Genomic DNA, 19307 nt, shown 5'->3' on the forward strand with positions numbered 1-19307 from the left:
GAGGCAAATTTAAACTTTTTGCCTCATTTTTATTCGGCATTAGTCTTACCAAGTGTTATACCCATCGAGTATTTTGTTTGTAGAAGCTACAGCAATTACCACACCACCTGTAATTAATGGACCAACACAAAGACTTACTAACGCTTGGATTTTGTCCTTTATGTTTTTTATTTTGTTACACTTGGTTTAACTCCTGCTCCTTGCTTTGGTAAATGACTCTCTGCCTTACATCCGGTGGATTTGCATCATCAAACATCTATCGTTCCAATTAAGGTTGAAACTTTGTTTGCTCAGTGTCACATGAATGGGGATCTTACCATTTCATGCTACAGCCCAGTTCGGTATTTTCTTTAGGAGTTATGCAAATTGAAGAAGTGGAATGTGGTGATAGCAATTCATACAGAAGATGAATATCACTCGCAAAATATAATATAACAAACAGTTTTAGTGAAAATATAGGAAGACGAAATCAATTTACACCCAGCATTACTGATTATCAGTGGCAACAAGGTGGACATTCTCCACCCAAGTCGACCCGAGTATTACATCTTTTCAACCTGCAAGCTATTTACACCTTTTGTACAACAATCAAATGCATCATTGTGCTGCCCAGGAAATTTAACTGTACAAAGAGTAGACTGACTAAATCATCGGTTTAGAACCCTAAACCAGAATTGGTGGTACTTAATGATTCAACTTTGGAAGGGGATCCAGCTGACTGATTAACTCTGAACTAGTCAAGCTGATCCCAGCTGTATCTGACCGATCCTACCCTGATTCCAAGTTTTAAACCTTGGCATAAACACACTCTGTCCAACTAAATAAGATTACTGATATGAAGCTACCAGAGCAGAAGGATAAGCAACAAGAAAATTGCAATCATGGTATCAATCTTGTGGAAGCAGCTTTGCAGCAGATCTCAGAACAGGATGACAGCACCACAGATTTCTTTGCCTAAGCCAGATCACATGTGGAACTGCGGTAGATTTCATCAACATGGGCTGCTGGAACATAAACTGCATCCAGTAGTGAGCTGTGGCTCCGCCCATAAAATAAATACACAAACATTCCAATAACCATCCATACTGATACACGCATCCATGTGCCAGTCCTGAGCTCAGAGAAATGTATTGGTTGAGAAGACAACAAAAGACTCCCATGCACTGATGGCAATGGCATAAATATAACATGGCAACCAGTTCACCCAGAACTCACCCACGAGGAAACCTAATGGCAAGTCCACCATATAAATCAAAGGAAAGAAGTAAAGTGGTTACTCACCCAAGATTTATCAGCAAGTACACATTCACGAGGATGCAAGCAATGGGTAGCAGTGGAACAAATGGACACAAAAAACCTGTGGAAATTCAAAAAGTTGAAACCCATTAATATTAGCTGAAAAGCTGTTGCTTCAAAAATACAGTTTTATGCCAATTACAACCATAATATATAATTGCATCGAATATTTAGCACCAGTTCAGGTGGCATGACAAATAGTCTGCTCTTCGAAAGCCCATCAAATGCTGTGATCTTAACTCATATCCACCCACATCACATGAAGTAAAAGAAAATTCATTGAAGGAAAAAAATGAGGGGGCATACCCAGTTCATGAGGGTTACATCAATGCAGGGTCTGGGCAGAGCCATGCATGTGCAGCCTTAACCCCTATTTTTGCCAAGAGGCTATTTTGAGACTTAAACCCATTACCACTTGGTCACAACTCAAAAACCTTACTGTTGCACCAAGGACCACGCTTACATAAAGAAGCAGAGCTACCCATAAAAAGGAAAATAATAGTGTACTTTCTAGTGTAGAGCATACCCCCAGTACGTCCAAAGCTGTGCCTTGCATCATCTTGATCAATCCACGAAAGCACAATGAGGCCGCACAACATAAAAGCACCACCAACTCCACACATTGTGAACCGAGGAATACTGAAAAAAGAAACTGAATCAGGAGTACAGCATTCATATCACCCATATAATCCGAAACATTTAACTGGATTCTAAAACTATATAATTCAGCCGTTTGCCACACCATTTTTCTATCGCGGATATTCATAATTCAGTAATCCTCAGCCAACAGGCTGAATCAGAAAGTTACATCCATGGCACTTGCATATTAGGAAAAAAACTGGTTATTAACATTCAAGGAACTTATGCAAATCATATGAGCAGGACCTGGGGTTACAGCCCCAACTTAGCAACAAAAACTGCATGATTGAAGCACAGGCATGCATTCTCATTAGGATGAAGCTTGAATGGACTCCACTGTGAGAATACAGCCACATCAAACATGGAAGAAATACATTTGATGACCTTAAAAACCTGTAACGCTTGAGCTAAACTACAAATCAGATAAATATCAACCCAAGCTCCTACAACAGGAAGATTCTTCAAGCACAAATTACCTGGGAATCGATTCAGCGGATGCTGCTGATGTAAGGATAAGCACTCCAACACATACAAATGCTATGTTCCAAGCAGCAATTTTCCGCCTCTTTTGTTCATCCAATTTATCTGAATAAACCGAAAGCATAGAAAAGTTTGGGAACAAATATATAAGAAACAATACAAAAGATTGAGTACTAGCAGAGACGCCAGCACGTACTCAGCAAGCAGTCAAATCAATCCCCATATAAACCAATTAATTTGATAAAATCAATTTGAAACCATTCTTATTCAAATTTGGCCATTCAAAAAGGAAGTGAGAAATTGCATGAGATCTAATATGAGTAATATTATAGATCATGCTATATCTGGCAAAAGCAACAACTTTCCGTCAACAAATAAGTGTCCCATCTTGGTCCTTTCCCAGACCATCTTCAAGCAATGGGACCAAGATGATCAAGCCAGTATACTAGATGGGAACCACCCAAATTATCTTACCTTGACCACTTTTCACAATAAGAGGATATTCAATGGATTCTTCCGAGGTGCCCAGAGAGTCACTAGCAGATTCCTTTGGGTTCCCCCCATCAATCTTCTGAGTAATACTACTGTAGTGCAGTGACACTGAGTCAATGGAATCTTGCATTGATGATGGAAGTGGAACCTCGTCTGGTGGGACATATCTAACAATCAAGATGGAAATTGCAACAATGGTAAATGCAAGAAGTGTCCCCACACTAACCTGCAAAAAAAAAAAAAGTAATATGATATTGAATATTGATAAGACATGATTGTGGTTGTTGGGCTGCATCAGGTGGCATAGAAGTTGGTCATACCAACAGCCCCCCACCCCAAAGTGAGGGGTTGGGCAGTTGTTTAGATGAATAATTGGGTGAGGAAAGAGGTTTTCATCCCTAAGTTAATACTAAGGTTCACTTCATTTTAATATAATGAATCTTGGTTTTTCCTTTAGTAGTTGAGAGAAAATTTTGTACTAATAACAAATCTAGCTACTCTGTAACTACCAGCAACATACATCACTTGAATGGATTCATGCCTGTACCCAATGTTTTCATATTTTAGGTATTTACTCATTGTTATAGTTCACTAAGATTTATCACCTTTTGTAAAGAAGAGGTACCTGCCATTTTAATTTCCAAACTAAATTATCAAGCGGAAAAGAGAGAGAGAGAGAGAGAGAGAGAAAGGGAAAGAAAGAAAACAGGGAGGAGGATTTAGAACAATTAACTATTCAATATAAAATAGATCTTCATAAAGTATACTTTTAATATTGTAATTAAGTTTTACAAATATCAATTTGACATGTTCCTTTTTTCAGTTTAAATCCATAGAGATAACTCTTAGAGACCGTTTGTCTGATGGAATAAAATGGGGTCGGAAAAGTGTACTATTTCCAATGAAATTCCAAGAGTTCTATTTGTTTGGTTCACTAGGGTGGGAGAATGAGTAGATAAGCTTCCTAAATTAACCCCATGCCTAATAAAAGTACTTTGTGGAAAACTTAAAATAAGCTTGTGGAGCCCACATAATCTACTTTTCCCTCATTTTTCCTTTCTTTATTTTTCAGTTCCCTCCACTCCACATGGGTCCTACACTTCTATCCTACCCCTTTTTCTCCTGCAATAGAATGTCTACCAAGTTATCATGAGGAATGCATCCAAAGGATTTGCTATTATTTAAGATGGATCATACTAACTGTAACATTGGATACTTTGGGTTATAGACCATCAGACACATATAATTTGCAGCAGACTTAAATCAAAATGGTAATGAGCATCCAAAATTACAATATTTGGTAGATCTCCTAAATGCCAAATGAGCCATTATGCCCATAGCACCAAAGCATCCAGCTAGACCAAGAATAGGTGCAGGAGCAAGGGATAATGTTAACATACCATTCCTGCCAACTGTGAAACATCCATAAAAAATGCCAGAACCGCAGCACAGAATCCAGTCGCTACTGTGCTCTTGACAGGAACTTGAGTTCTTTGATTAATGTGTGAGAAAAATGATGGCAGCAATCCATCTCTAGCCATTGCCATCAAGATCCGAGGCTGAGACATTTTTATGAAGGAAACAAAAAAATCCATCCAATCCAAATCCCATCAGTACTAAAGAGTTTATAGACTATTTTAAAACAAACAAGCACAACAATGAAACCACAAATCATTCACTAAAGCACACTCCAATCAAAATATGGAAATCCAAGTCTGGAAAAAGGAAAACACAGTCAATGAACCTGAACCTACCAAAGTTAAAGAAAGTTGGTTTGGAGATTATATTAATCATGTCCACATATTCTAATAGAATTTGCATATGAAGCTCCTAATGTTGTAAGCTGATATCTCTAGCATTACATTCTTCATCACAATGATACAAACACATTTCACGAAGAGCAAGGAAAAATAATGAGAATAACTAAAATTGCAATGGAAATTTAGAAACTAAAGGTAATAAATATTTGAACTTCCAATAGAAGAGTCTAACATGAAAAAGATCAAATATACACCCCTTCTTAGTATTCCAGTGTCCAAAGGTGATGCTGGCTCTGCTGCAGACTCACAGACTTGCTAAGTACTTCAACACATTGTTGTCCAACGAACAAATTGTGGGACGAAGCATTTTCTATCTTATCTTGTGACAGACATCTAAATTCACAAAAAAAATATGTTTGCCATAGGGTCTCAACAACAAGATGAAGAAGCCTTGTCCCAACTAACTGGGGTCAGCTGCCTTTTAGGGTCTTAATATTGGTAAAATCGGCAAATACCAAAATATTGAGCACAAACCTTCCAAAATTGATAAAATATTTTGTTTATCTAGGTGTTAAAATCACCCAACCGGGTAGAAACTTTGCTCTGAATCTCAAACTAGTTAATCATCTGATACTGCTACTAGATGGCAATGATATTATTTACTCAATAGGGGGGCTAACAGTCAAAAGGTTACAAGGCCTGTTTCAACCAGTCAAGAAACCAAGGTATCCAGGCTTTGGCCAAGAGTTGGTATTCTTTAGCCAAAACTCAACATTCCCTGGGTCTTTTGTCAAAATTATTTAAATCCAAAATACCATCGAAATATGTCTAAACCTGGTCTGTACAGTAGTAAATACAGGTTTTATCTCAGAAAATTGGAAAACCAAGATCTTGAACCATGCTAACAGCTATACAACTGAACGTCAAAGATTACTAAATAAGGGGTAACAACCTTTGTCTAATTTAAACCCAGATTAGTTTGGTTAGGATCATGTTGGACTAGGATTACTATAATCATAGCAAGCATATAAAAGTGGGCCCGTTAAAGCTTCAGTCACACATTTTTCATTATATTAAACAACCTGCACCAAGCTACAGTTGTTCATAACTACATAAATATTATACAAAAATTAATATTATCAAGCCTTCATTGTTAATGAATAAAGGGATCATCCATAATCTGGATCTCATTCCCGTTCATATTCATTTAGACGAATATTGACAATTAACATCAGAAATGAACTCAGGCATGCATTACTAATATAATTCAAGAGAACAGATAATAATTTAACACTTACACATCAAAAATATATTAACTAGTACTTTCGTAAAACTAAAATTTTTAGATGAATAACCTCATTGAATATCAGTGGAACAGACCTGGGATATCCAAACCCTTGAAAGATGCTAACTGGAATACTTAGATGAAATATCATCTGGATAGCAATTGTGTTAATTCACTCTGTTGGTATTCCTAGATGGGTCAGATTGTCCCAGATCATGACACCAGCATTCAATCCAACCTCAAAACAAAGGAAAATTCTAGATTCTAGATAAGAGTCATTAACAAAATTTAGTCATAGAATTGAAGCATCCTTTCCTGCCACAATACAAGATTTCATTTAAATATATGACAACTGTTTCCAAGCAAATCCATTCTTTTGGTTCATGCAATCTGGTAGAAATCGACATGAATTCAAATGTTATATTCATTTCCCCATGGATTTGGAAACGATAAATCAAACTTTTAATTTTCTAAAACCTGAACTGATTCTACCTAAATACCTAATCTAGCACTAACTTAAAAATGTGAACTGCTTTGTACAGATGAGATGCCTATTATCATGATGTCAAAGAGCATAGATTCTCCAGGAAAAACATGCTTTGCACACTTAATTCCTCAATGGTATAAAAACCAATAAGCCCAATCCTTTCTTTTGCTCAACCACAGAGGCCTTTCTGATCAGAATTATGGTACCATGAGACCTCAGTACTTCACTGGGCTCACAAGCTCTATTTCATTCTGCAATATCAGCTTTTTTAAAAATCTTTAGGGATTTGAAGATGTGATATCTGGAATAGCATTAGTACAAATCAAGCATCCAATATCAGTATACAGTTTGTTGAGCAGATAAATTTTGTTAAAAGTATTGACCACAGATTTTGGGATGATAAATTTCCAAGGTGCCTAATAATGCCAAATAGACACTAACATTTTGTTTGGGGGGGGGGGGGGAGAGAACAAAATCTTATTTTGCACCAGTTATCTATTGAGGTAATTAACAGAACCAACTGGGAAAACAAACTGGCAGCAGCCAACCAATTCCAAGCATGTGTATGGAGATTCAAAATAAAAGAAACTATTGCAATGAAAGGAAACCATGCTTTATAAGCTAAAAAACTATGCCACAGCATTAAATTAATCCAACCAATAATTTACCTGTGGAAGCATTGACCCCATCAAGGTTGAGCAGAGTGCAGTAACTGCACCAGCTGTGATTATGTACCTGTAATCATCAATACCCCCAAAAAAAATTGAAACCAATTACATTTTATTTAAATGCCTCCAACTTACGACGAAGAATGAATGACCACATATTAAAAGAGAACTTTTAACATACGCTGCCCACTGCATCCCATGGCTAGCAAACGCGGAGGAAATGGGGGTATCTGGATCCATAGCATAGAAAGGTACTAGGCCAACAACAACAACTGAAACCAGCATATACAAGAGGCAACAAATAGAAAGTGATATTGCTATGCCCAATGGTAAATCTCTTTGAGGATTCTTCACCTGTCACGGAGATCTGATAGTTTCAGTAAAATAAAGCAAGCTTTGAATACTTCAATAGGTAACATGTCATTGGGGGGGGGGGGGGGACAAGGAGGGCATCTAGCAGCCAATCCTACAATGTCAAGAATCAAGAAATTACAAAAAGACAGAATTTAAGGCAATGCTGTTCTGGTTTCTTCCTCCACTAAGATTACCAGTCTACAAAACCACTATTTTATAATTCAACATTTCAACATGGGAATAGGCTGAGAAATTGGGCATCACAAAAAGTTTGGTGGGATGTCCCCCTAACCTCTACCTCCATAACTTGGATTTCCAACTCAGTCACCCCATGATCCAGATCAGAAAATCTACAAATTCACTTAGCAATTTCCCCAGTCAACTCAAGTCAAATTTAAACTTTCATGTACTTTAATCTAAACTAGACAACTTACCCAGTGTTAGCATGGATATTTATTAACTATGATTTGCTCTTTTTACTGTTTTGTATGGAAGGAACTATTATGCAGTTTTATGTTTGTGGATTCACTCAAAAGTGTATGGGATTGTTTGCATAGTTGTGCAGCACCTAGGTATCCAGGCACTTTGGTGGTGCCTGGGCATCCAGTTGTCCCTTGATTCTTTCCCCACCTCAGATGCCTTGCATGCATAGACACAGTGACAGCTATAATTTTATATATATATATATATATATATATATATATAGTTGCCTACCTACTTTTTTACAACTAGTCATAATTTGTTTTTACAACTATTCTTAAGTTGGAACCATTTTCATACTGACTTGCTAGTTGAGCAGGCCAGATTAGTCATATTGGCTGCCAAGTTAGTCAAGTTTCATTATCTTAACACACACATAAACAAAAAAGAAACTTCCAAGTATAACCATTTTTAGTAAAGAGGAAATAAAGTCGTTGGTTTTATTTTATTGGGATAATTACTAATGCCCCCCTATACTATAACTTATTTACTATTTTATCCCCTAGACTTTTTCAAATTACTAATCCAACCTTGGATTTTTCTTCTAATTCTTGTTGACCCCTACCATTTAAACTCCGTTAGTTAAGTGATGATGTGGCTTTTTATTTATTTAAAGATCCCAAAATAACCCTAAGGTTTTATATTACTTATTTACACTTATATCAAATTAATTACTACACTTAAGAACTCATCTTCTTCTCTTACCCTGCCCAAGAAAACAAACACCAAAAAAAATTAAAATAAAATAAAATAAAAAGTTCTTCCTCTTCCTCTCAATGACCCTCAACCCAACTCCTTCCTCTCCCTTAATAAAACCAAGGTTCGAAATGTCGCCGACGTTTTGGGTGTCAGTGACTGTCAACACCACCTACAATGCGAAATGTCGCCAACATTTGGATTGGTGTCAATGAAAAATTGACCCCCGGTTTCGAGGGGTAATTTAGGGTCATTTTGGACTGAATTTTTTTAGTGTAGACTAATTTGAGGCCAATAAACACACTAGGAGCATTATTTTGGCCTAAAACATCACATAAACTAAAGTTCCAGATCAGCACATGCCTAGCTATATGCCAACAAAACTGGAAGTCTGAAAAACTTATAATAACCAATGTAAACATGCAAAGATAACACAAGTACACAACTAGTGAAGAGAAGTACTAAAGTCTACAATTCTTTATATAATTACGTTGAGCATGGCTCATGCTTCACATTATGTTGCTGACGGAAAAATCGAACAAAATTCAGCTAAATATAGAGAATTTGGCAATATAACACTGAGAAATCAATTGCTCATGATACATCGCCAATTTCTTGGCGATAGATCGGCGATTTTTGGAAAACTCGATGTCGCCCTATCATTTTGTGTTTCCTACCATCAACACAGTGATATCGCCGACATATTGTACCATGGATAAAACCCAAAACCGATTAACTTATTATTTTTAAGCTTTTATATAATTACTTTTCAATTTAGTATTATTTTTCAGTTTTTGTTATTGACATTCCAATTTGATGTTATCAATTTCTGGAAGTTCCTACTTTCAATAAATTTTTATTTATTTACTGTCTAATTTGACCTTATCATTTTAAGAAGTTCCTTTTCTTATAAAAGAAAACATATTTTAGGAAGTCTTTTTTTTTTGGAATCCAAAATGACTAGAATACAAGTGTAAACTTGGTATTTCATATGCTCATTTTTTTTTTTCTTCTTCTTCTACTCTCTAAATGAGGATGATATTGTCTTTTGGCTTCTTAATTCTGGAAGGGCAAAATAAACATTAAACATTCAACTATAACGGTCTCTTAACACCGTTAGAACTGAGGGGGCAAAAGTAATTTCATAAAGAACAGGGTTCTTTTAGTAATTAAGATATAGTATAGGGGACAAACAGTAATTATCCCTATTTTTTTATTTTTTTTTTTTTTTGGCTGCCACAAGGATCCTCAATCTTAGGTCAAGAAATATTTTATACCTCCTCAGCTGTGCTGGCAACTGAATCAAAACCAATGTAGGCAAAGAAGACGGTTGCAGACCCAGCCAGCATTCCATTTACTCCAAATGGAAAATACCTACAAAGATGAAAAAAGAATGTTCAAGTATGCTGCTATGCTTCGATCAGGACAAGACTAAAATATTTTGAGCAAAGTCCATGTTTGCAAACAGTTACGTTTACACCCCCTGGAATTTACAAACGTTCCCCTATGCCTAACACCGTCAATCTTAAATATAAAAAGGCATATTTACCCTTAGTGAATCTTAATGTAAGTTTTTCTTTTTTAAAAAATAAAAATCAAAAATAAAAATAAACATATACATAAAAGTCAGTCAATTTTTAGGGTGCATAGACTACTTAGGAAATTGCTTAGAAAAAGAATTTTTTTAGTAAAAGATAGAAGACTTTTGGTTGTTTTCTTTTCTTTCTTTCTTTTTTTAAAAAAAAGTTTGAAATAAAGAAGGGTAATATTGGAAATTTTGAAAATACAATACATGCTGACTCATCACTTAACCCTATTATTCTAACAGTAGGGAATATAAGGGATGTGTGCCTAATAGAATAAATTCCAGGGGGTGCAAATGTAATTCTTTGCAAACACAAGGGCTGTAAATGCAATTTGCTCAAATATTTTAAAGTGTATAGATCAACATGAGCCATTACCCATTAGGAACTTCATATCCTGCCCAGCCACTCTTGAAACCCAGATATCCTCCAGCTATTATGACAAAAACCATGACACAGATATTTGCTGTAGTTACAACGGCTTGTACAAGCGAACTCTGCAAGAATAAGTGCTTGAATTGAAGGACAATAAAATGGAAGTCAAACTTCAATTTAAAAAGGAATGGAATTGTTGATAAGTACCTCCTTAATTCCCACACACAACAGTCCAGTGACCACAAGGACAAGGATTGCAGCACATGGATCAACCACAACATCAAGCCCAGGAATCTGTACATGGGCCAAAAAAGGAGGCAAACTATCTGGCCCCCCAAAGAACAATGCCTGAAATGGTTTAGGGGGAAAAAAAAGGACAAGAATTATAACCATAATAGTCAGGACACACCAAAAGTTTTTGCAAAAAACAACCTTGTCATATCTATATTTTACTCGCACAGATGTCCATACTATTCAAGATTCAGAGTCAGAGACTTTATTGTAATCCTGCTTTAACCTCTAATCAAGTTCTTAGTCTTCCTAAATAGATTGGAGGTAGTTCAAGGAGAAGGTCATTTTATTTATGGATGCATCTTGTCATAAACTCATAACTAAGTTCGTGAACTGAGAAGTTGTATACTTCTTTATTTTGCCATATTCCTAAAAGCTCTTATTAAGTAACAAGCAAATAAAGCTTTTAAAAATAATTTAAAATTGATATAACATTTATGTCACCTTTCAAGAGCTACCATTGTCTTGCAGGCTTTGTAAGTATACATAAGAAATAACAGGATTTTTCCATCATTGAAAAAATTGTGTTACACTAGAAAGTGAAAAAAATCTTAAGATCACTAATTCATCACCAATTTTGGTTACAACAAAAAATTCCCCTTCTACTATCCTAGGGCAATCCAAGGATTTTTTTTTTTTTTTTTTTTTTTTAATGCTCTTTGGACTTGTAAGAATACAGTAAACATCAGTTTCTACCAACTACAATACCTATGAAACTCTGAATTAAAGAACGCATGCACCTCAGAACACGGGAAAAAAGAGAATGCAATTGACTGTGTTTTGGACACGACAAATATATGCAAGAATCAATTAACCCAATGTGAAAACCACCTTTCAAATCATAACTATAAGCTCTGATAGACTTTATTTTCAAAAGCCTAGTTCATTGGTGTGCACCTGATTGCCTAATGTTGATGTCCCCTCTGATTTACCCAATCTTCCATGCAAAAAAAGAATCATCTAGATAATGAAGTAAACAATATAAATATTCAGATCCTGTTATTATATTAAAGAAAAAGGTTCACACAAGCAACTTAGGGAAGCCACCCTATAATATTAAACCTTGGATGTGGAGACATTTAGGTAAATCTGTAGGAGATATGGCAAATAGGTAAATCTGTGGGAGATCCTTGGCATAACAGTTAGATCATGCTATTCAACCTTTTGGTTGAAGTCCAAAACTCAGAAACAGCATCCCTTGCGAAGCAGACATTTAAGGCTACATACAACTCCCAACCCATGCTGTAGCAGGAGCCTCATGTACTGGGAAATTCTCTTCTTCTTCTTTTTCTTCTTTTTTCCCCTTTAAATTCCTGACTTGGAGAGACAAGGTATCATCTGAAACTGCCACTAGTCCATTTTGTGGTCCAAAATCAATCCTTCACCACCCATGTGTTGGAGGATCCCTTGAATTATTGGCCATTCAATTTCTTGTCAACTATTATTCTATAGCTTTAATTTTTGGAGGATCTTTAGAGCTTTATTTACCAGGTAGCTTAACTTCATCCAAACAGAAATTTTATCAAGAACTCAGTTTTCAATCTTATTCCAGCCTGAATAAAATTTCGTCAAAACAATGGATTTCCAGCCATGAACTTTGGTTGGTCATTTTGCCGGTGGACTTGGCCAAAATTTTTGCCAAGGTCGTGCATTTTTTCCTACAATTTAGAGATTACCAAAGTTTCAACCTAACAGTGTTGAATTCCTTACTCATATTGCATTTTGTCTCAGCAATGTCAAAATCACCAGAATTTCTGAAAATTCAGCAAGATTTTACTGAGTTTTCAAATTATGCAGGAAAGCCTCTATATATGGATTATGCAAAAGCCATTGCCCATATAGAAATAAGAGTCAGCATGGGAATGAATTAGCATGGACAAATCAACACCAATGAAACAATAACTCACTAAAATATAAGCAAATAAATAGAAGGAATTCCTAATACAGGGTTGACATTCTGTACCAAATTTGGAGATATGCCCCGAGCAACTGCAGAGCCACCAATCGTGTACTCCAGTATAAGAGCCCAACCAATCATCCAAGCAGCACTGTAGTCATTTAACATATATATATAACAACTTAACAGGAGTTAAATATATCAAAAACCCAAACAAAAGATAATAGAAGCCTGTGATACCCATTATGGAAAATATTAATCATGAATTAACGATAAATTCAAAACTCAGCATACAGAAGTGACATTTTTGGGGAATTTCTTCTTATTTTTACAAAAAATAATAACATAATTGATAGATCAGCAGTCATAACACTGTGTTAAAGAAACAAATATCAGCAGGAAATTAAAAAATAAGTCAAAGATTACCCTTCTCCTACACAAATATATGAATAATGGTAGGCACTCCCAGCTGATGGGCAGCGGCTGGAAAGCTCTGCATAACAAAACGCTGAAAGAGCAGCCGCTATTCCTGCTATGAGGAAGGAAAGAGCAAGAGAAGGACCAGAATGCTCTCTAGCCACTGTACCAACAAGAACATAAACTCCAGCCCCAATGGTCGATCCAACACCTATGGAAAGTGACAATAAACTCAATGTCAAGCAAAAGCAAATAAGTAGACCAATAAAGGATTACAAGCATTTCAGTGACTCAAGTAAGACTTTATCATAACTAGGGGTGAAGGTTTTGGCCAAGCAAGCACAAGCCCCGCCTGAAATTTGTAGGCCCTGGACAAAGCGCATATACCATAACTTCTACTCTACATTCACCGTGATAAGCTGCAACAAAGCCATTTGAGGAGGCATGTACATGTGAAACTGAGGTCATAGAATGGCTCCAGGTATGAAGGGCACTCTGATTCAGATTGAAAGAGCTAAAGAGTCAAGGCTAAGCCTAAAATGACTCTAGAAGAACTGAAGAGAAGGACATGCATAGCCTAAGACTAGTAACAAATATAGCCTTGAATATAGTTGATTTGTAGCTGACCCCAAGGCTGGGATGACAGTTGAGCTTTATGATCATTGATTACATATAGGGTAGTTATCAATGGTACAAAACAATGAAGTGTTCCCAGAGATCACAAGACAAGTATGAACAATCCATATTTACTTCTTTTTTTTTAATTCAAAACGTCTTTTCCAACTCCAAGTTTGGAAGGAGGCAAAGAGCAGGGTAACAATTAGACTGTTGGCACGCATGGTGATACAAACAGGATATTAGATTAAACTAGATTCCATAACATGACATGTCATACTCTAGGCATCTTCTATTCATCCAACAGTTGGACTAAATACATCATCTGTCTACGTAGTGGAATAAATGCCTTGCCACTTGAAAAAATTACAAAACCTTTTGACAATATTTATCATAAATTGAACATGTAATTAGAGACTGCTAAATAACATCTCCATATGTGAATTTAAAACTCAACACCTTTGCTTAGTTGCCCCAAGTTTTATTTCCAAAAGTCACTTACAAGTTACATAGAAAAAAGGGTTTCCAAGATAATTTAAAATTTTATTCATTATTAAGTCATTGTCATTAAAAATTGCCCTTGTTTTGCACATTTTTTGAGTAGACATGTGAAATGATGATCATTAACTTCATTGAAGAGAAAGATGTGTTGTCTAAAGGGGAGGAAATGAAATGTTACACATTATGAGACCTTAAAATAATATGTTATCCATTTTTGGTTTCTGCTCATCTTGTTGTAACCAAATTAATAGACACCTGCAGGTTCAGAAAAAGAAATTCAGGATAATTTGAAATAGGGCTCCTATTATGTCATTTTCAGGAGTTGTGACTGTCTTGGAGGCATTCCAAAGGGGTTGGATCCTCTGAAACTTCAAAGTTTAATCCTATATGTACCCTATTAATTTTCTTTCTTTTTTGGGGGCGAGGAGGAGGCTGTTTCTGTTTTCACCTTGTTCCACATTACAAGGATTCAACCAATTCAGATTGGAGTTAACATTGAATGATTCAATCCCTAAGTCTAATCTTCGTAACATTCCTATAAGGTAATGAAACAAAACAGAAAACTTGGGACATACAACTTGATTGACGTATTCCTTTAAGTTCAATGGAAAATTCTATAAAACTGTCATACGAGCAGCTATGATGTATTGTGCACAGTTTTGGATTATTAGAAAGCATTATATAAATAAACTCAAGTGTAGCAAAAATGAGGATGCTAAGATGAATGAGTGACAAAACTAGAAATGATCATATTAGAGCCACACTTGGAGTAACTTCGATAAATGATAAGCTATGAGAAAGTCGATTAAGGTAGCATAGCCACATTCAACAAAGGCCTTTGAATGCCTCCTTTGTGTGGAGAAATGATTTAATCCAAATCGAAGAAAGTAGAAGAACTAGGGGCAGACCTAATATTAACCATAAGAGAAGTGGTGAGAAAAGATATTGATAGTTTAGGCCTTATATTTAGTATGGCCTCAAATAGAGTTAATTGGAAGGCAAGGATCCATGAATCCAACCAAATTTAGTTAGGCAAAGGCTTATTGTTGTTGATGTTGTTGTTGTATTATACTGATAACTAAATACAGACTATAGAGTAGGAGGCTAATATTTTGCAAGGACTTCATCTTAAAAAATGAATCATTGGGACGTGAATTTGTTGTTGAGTGAGATCCACCCCTAAGAATCCTACATGCGAATTAAAACTGAAACAATGTTAGAAGTTCTATATTTCTCTGTGAAGGATGAGCCATGCCCATCTACATGGCTGGAATCTGAAAGCAAGAAAAGAATATGTTCTACAACTCGGACCAAACAAATATTGTGAAAGAGCTTAGCAGAGCATTTTATAGTGTCTGATGGCAATCTTCTCCTTCTTTATATATTTTATTATCTTTTCCAGCGATGTGGATTTCCTATTCAAGGAAATACTAAACCAGCTCCGTTGGCTGTCTCACGGATTGCCACTGATTTTCCTAAACTACAAGGAGTGGGGAGAAAGGAGAGAAGAGATCTCTGACCCAAGGCTTGTTGAGCAACCAGAAGGAACTTACTCCCATTCATATGCAGAGGAAAAGTTATTGCACGAAACAAGCCAATGGCTCAGCTCTCTAAATCCATAAGACACCAAAACAAACAAGATTCCATATTTTGACCAAAAACAAGATTCCATATAATCGAAAAACTGGAACTCGAACTCCGAAGAGATTCAACCAAAAAAAAAAAAATTACCAATTGCGAGAAGCTGAACAATAGATAAGTTCTTGGCCAACTGGCCTCCATGAACCTTGACACGATCGGAATCAACCTGCTTTCTCCTCACCAAACTTCGAAATCCCCGTAGAAGTCCTCCACCAGTGCTACAGTCCCCCTCCTTTTGGGAATCAACCACGAACCCCATCAAATTACAAACTTTGGCCTCTCCTTACTCCTCCTCCTCCTCCTCCTCCTCCTCCTGTTCTTCTTCCTTTATTCTTCTTTCTTCAGAGAAGTATAAAAACAAGGTCATTTCTCAATCAAACGAGATCAATTAAATACTTGTCTAGCTCTGAAAATTCTAAATTTCTGACTTTTCCTTGAAAAATTGGATTGCGTGCAGATTAAAAACAACTGGAGGAAATATGTAAAATCAAACCAATCCAGAAAAGTCTGAATCTCTTACCAGTTACAAGAGACAGAAAAAGAAGTAATCAAGGAATATAGAATATTTGGTACAAGGCTACATGCAAGCAAGCAAGCAAACTCCCCGTCCCCTCACGACCTACCCGATTCCCGATACGTTGAGATGCAGTGAAGAACCAGCACCACAGCAAACGATGCAGGTATCAGGGAGTTACGGGAAACGGGAGTGACAGAGAGACAGACCAAGGTGAATGCCTGAGACACCAACGACGACGATTGACGACGATTCGCGGCGAGAGACGCACACGATAAGGAGAGAGCCATTGGCTTTTAAAGGACGACGAAAGGTATATTCCCTGTGGGGCCACTTCCGTTTTATTGAAATATAAAGTCGTTTTCTTTTTTTCTTTTTGGGTTAAATATAACGTCCTTCTAAATTCTAATACCCAAAAAATATATCTTACATTATCACATATCCCCAAGGCCCCACCTCTGTATCATTGTAAACAACAAAATAATAAATTAATAATATAAGTTTGTGAATATTTTAGAAACTGAATTACAGACGATCTATAAAAGAATTAATGTTGCAAGGCGAGAAGAATTTTATGCATTTATACATGGAATTAGACTCTCTCAAAGCTATTGATCTGTTAAAATCTAATTCAAGAATACAAAGAAAAATAGCAACAGTGGTACATGCAATAAATGAAAAAGTGGGAAGCTAAAAATGAATTAAATTCCAACATTCGTATCGGGAGTCCAACTACACTGTTGACTCGATCACAAAGAAACCGACTTCTTTAGAGGAATCTTGCGATTCTTTCTGGATCCACTCCAAGAATTGAAGAAGATTCTACTGGCGGATAAGATTTACATGCTTGAGTAGTGTTTTTTTTTTTCAGGGTTGCTAAACCCCGTTTATTTGTTATCAAAAAATAATAATATTATAAGTTTAAGGAAATATCAATTGTACGTCTGTAGCCAGCCATTGTTTCATTAATTAAATAATAAATAAATAAAAAATGACCTTGATTTTAATACTAAATTTGATTTTTTTTTAAATGTTAAGACAAAAACTTCTTTTTTTGGGTGGGGAGGAGGGTTATCCATCCTCCGGACATGATCCAACTGTTTAGGATATTCATGAAGTTGATTTTTGAATCAAACAGAAAAAATATATATTTGAGATTTGAATCTTGCAATTTTGTCTAGATTCTATGAGTATTAGTATTATTCTTGACATCTTAGTCTGAAGGCCAAATCATGACGTATGGACTACTTTTCACTCTCTTTTCCTTTTCTTTTTTTCTTTTTTTCCCGTAATATTGCTTCAAAGGATTTGTTGCTTCAATAATTTAGATAAAAATAAAATAAAAACAAATATATCATCCTTATTAATTATAAATAACATATCTACCTGCTAAAGTAATGATTTTCAAATTGGCATTTTTTGTAATTGAACAACAACGTTATATCTATTATGATCAAAATATTAATTAAATAAAGTTGACACGAATGCTAAAAATAATTAAAAATTAATATATTTTTGTTAAAACAATATAAGTATAAAATCGTTTACGCAAATAAGATGTGACAAATAATAAGTCAAATTCTAAATGTTGAACATAGAACATATGCAAAATATATAGGGATTGTTCCCCTTAACTACTTAAGTACCAAAAGCTGTTTTTTGTTAGTTTTTAAGAGGGCTATGAGGCGACAGCGAAACCAACCCAGATAGGCTGGAGCCTTCTTTAGTGTGGGGTTTTTATATATGTGAAAACATTCTATTAGTATCTATTAGTCATATTATATATAATATATTTGGTAACCAACCAAACTATTAAATTGTCACTTTCGTAATTTCATTCATTCTTTGTACATCAACTTTTATCAAGTTTATATAAATTTGGTTTTTTTTTTACTCTTATTTTATTGTATGAATATAGAAAATCGATGTTTACAAAAGGAAAGTACAGATAATCCATTGGCCGGTGAATATATACTTGTTTTACCAAAAAAGGTGGATATATACTTAAAGACGCAAGCAACATGACCATCGGGCCCCTTGATAAGGAGCTTGAATGTTGTAATCAAACTTTCTGAACAATAATTTTCCTTCATCATTCTTATCTTCCATTAACAAAAAAAAAAGTTATGGACGGAGAAATGAACTATGATTCAACTGTTAAAAAGATTAGAAAAATAGAAAACCATCAAATTGTCAATGCAAGATTAGTAAAAGTAGTAAAATCCATACTTCTTAGTGGAGAGATCGTAGGCATCTATGTAATCCCCTCCCTCATATGTATATAAATTATAAACCCTCCTATTTCAAAACGTAGACTCTAACTTGGTTACAATAAATATAAGGAAGGAGAAAGGGAAATAATTTCAAAAGATGCAAAATGCAAAACCTTAATTTTAGACATTCAATTTTCTTTGGTGGGGCTAGTTGAATTCTATCATTTGATGAGAAACATCCATTTGTTCAATTAAACTCCCTTCAATGAACACCTTAACCAACCCCGCCTAAAGTGATTTCAATAATTTCTTAAGGCGTTGGTACACAGTCGAGATTGCTAGATTTAGCTATAGATTTCAAATCTATGGAGTTATAATTATAAATAGATGTTTGGTGGGAAGATCGCGCTAAAACTATTTGATCGACGGATTTTTGTGAATTTTGCAAATGTAGAGCTTTTTTGAAATCTCTAGATTTCATCCCTGCCCATATATAAGTTCACGTTTTCAGGAATGGTGAACCGATTTCTGTCTAGGGTTTTTACAACCAAACGGTAAATTCTCAAGTAATGCAGAGATTTCGAAGCCGATCATGGCAGCAATTGTGGTTTTCAATTTTTATA

At 35.5% G+C, this 19307-nt stretch overlaps 1 protein-coding gene across 1 annotated transcript; it reads right to left on the reverse strand.

Annotated features, from left to right (window-relative positions):
- Positions 1–198: 198 nt before the first annotated feature.
- On the reverse strand, positions 199–16728 carry CAT4 (cationic amino acid transporter 4). Its single transcript, XM_089166970.1, has 15 exons — positions 16478–16728; positions 16048–16296; positions 13210–13411; positions 12850–12934; positions 10803–10943; positions 10599–10717; positions 9915–10011; positions 7289–7461; positions 7108–7174; positions 4308–4466; positions 2890–3133; positions 2412–2520; positions 1823–1935; positions 1282–1357; positions 199–1111 (listed from the first exon to the last, which is right to left on the reverse strand). The coding sequence occupies exons 2-15, from the start codon at positions 16214–16216 to the stop codon at positions 955–957; spliced, it is 1911 nt and encodes a 636-aa protein (XP_089023096.1). The 5' UTR covers positions 16217–16296; positions 16478–16728; the 3' UTR covers positions 199–954.
- Positions 16729–19307: the final 2579 nt, after the last annotated feature.

Source organism: Hakea prostrata, chromosome 1 (assembly GCF_041222555.1).
Source record: "Hakea prostrata isolate BN-2017 chromosome 1, UWA_Hpros_2, whole genome shotgun sequence".
In the NCBI taxonomy this organism is placed as follows: domain Eukaryota; kingdom Viridiplantae; phylum Streptophyta; class Magnoliopsida; order Proteales; family Proteaceae; genus Hakea; species Hakea prostrata.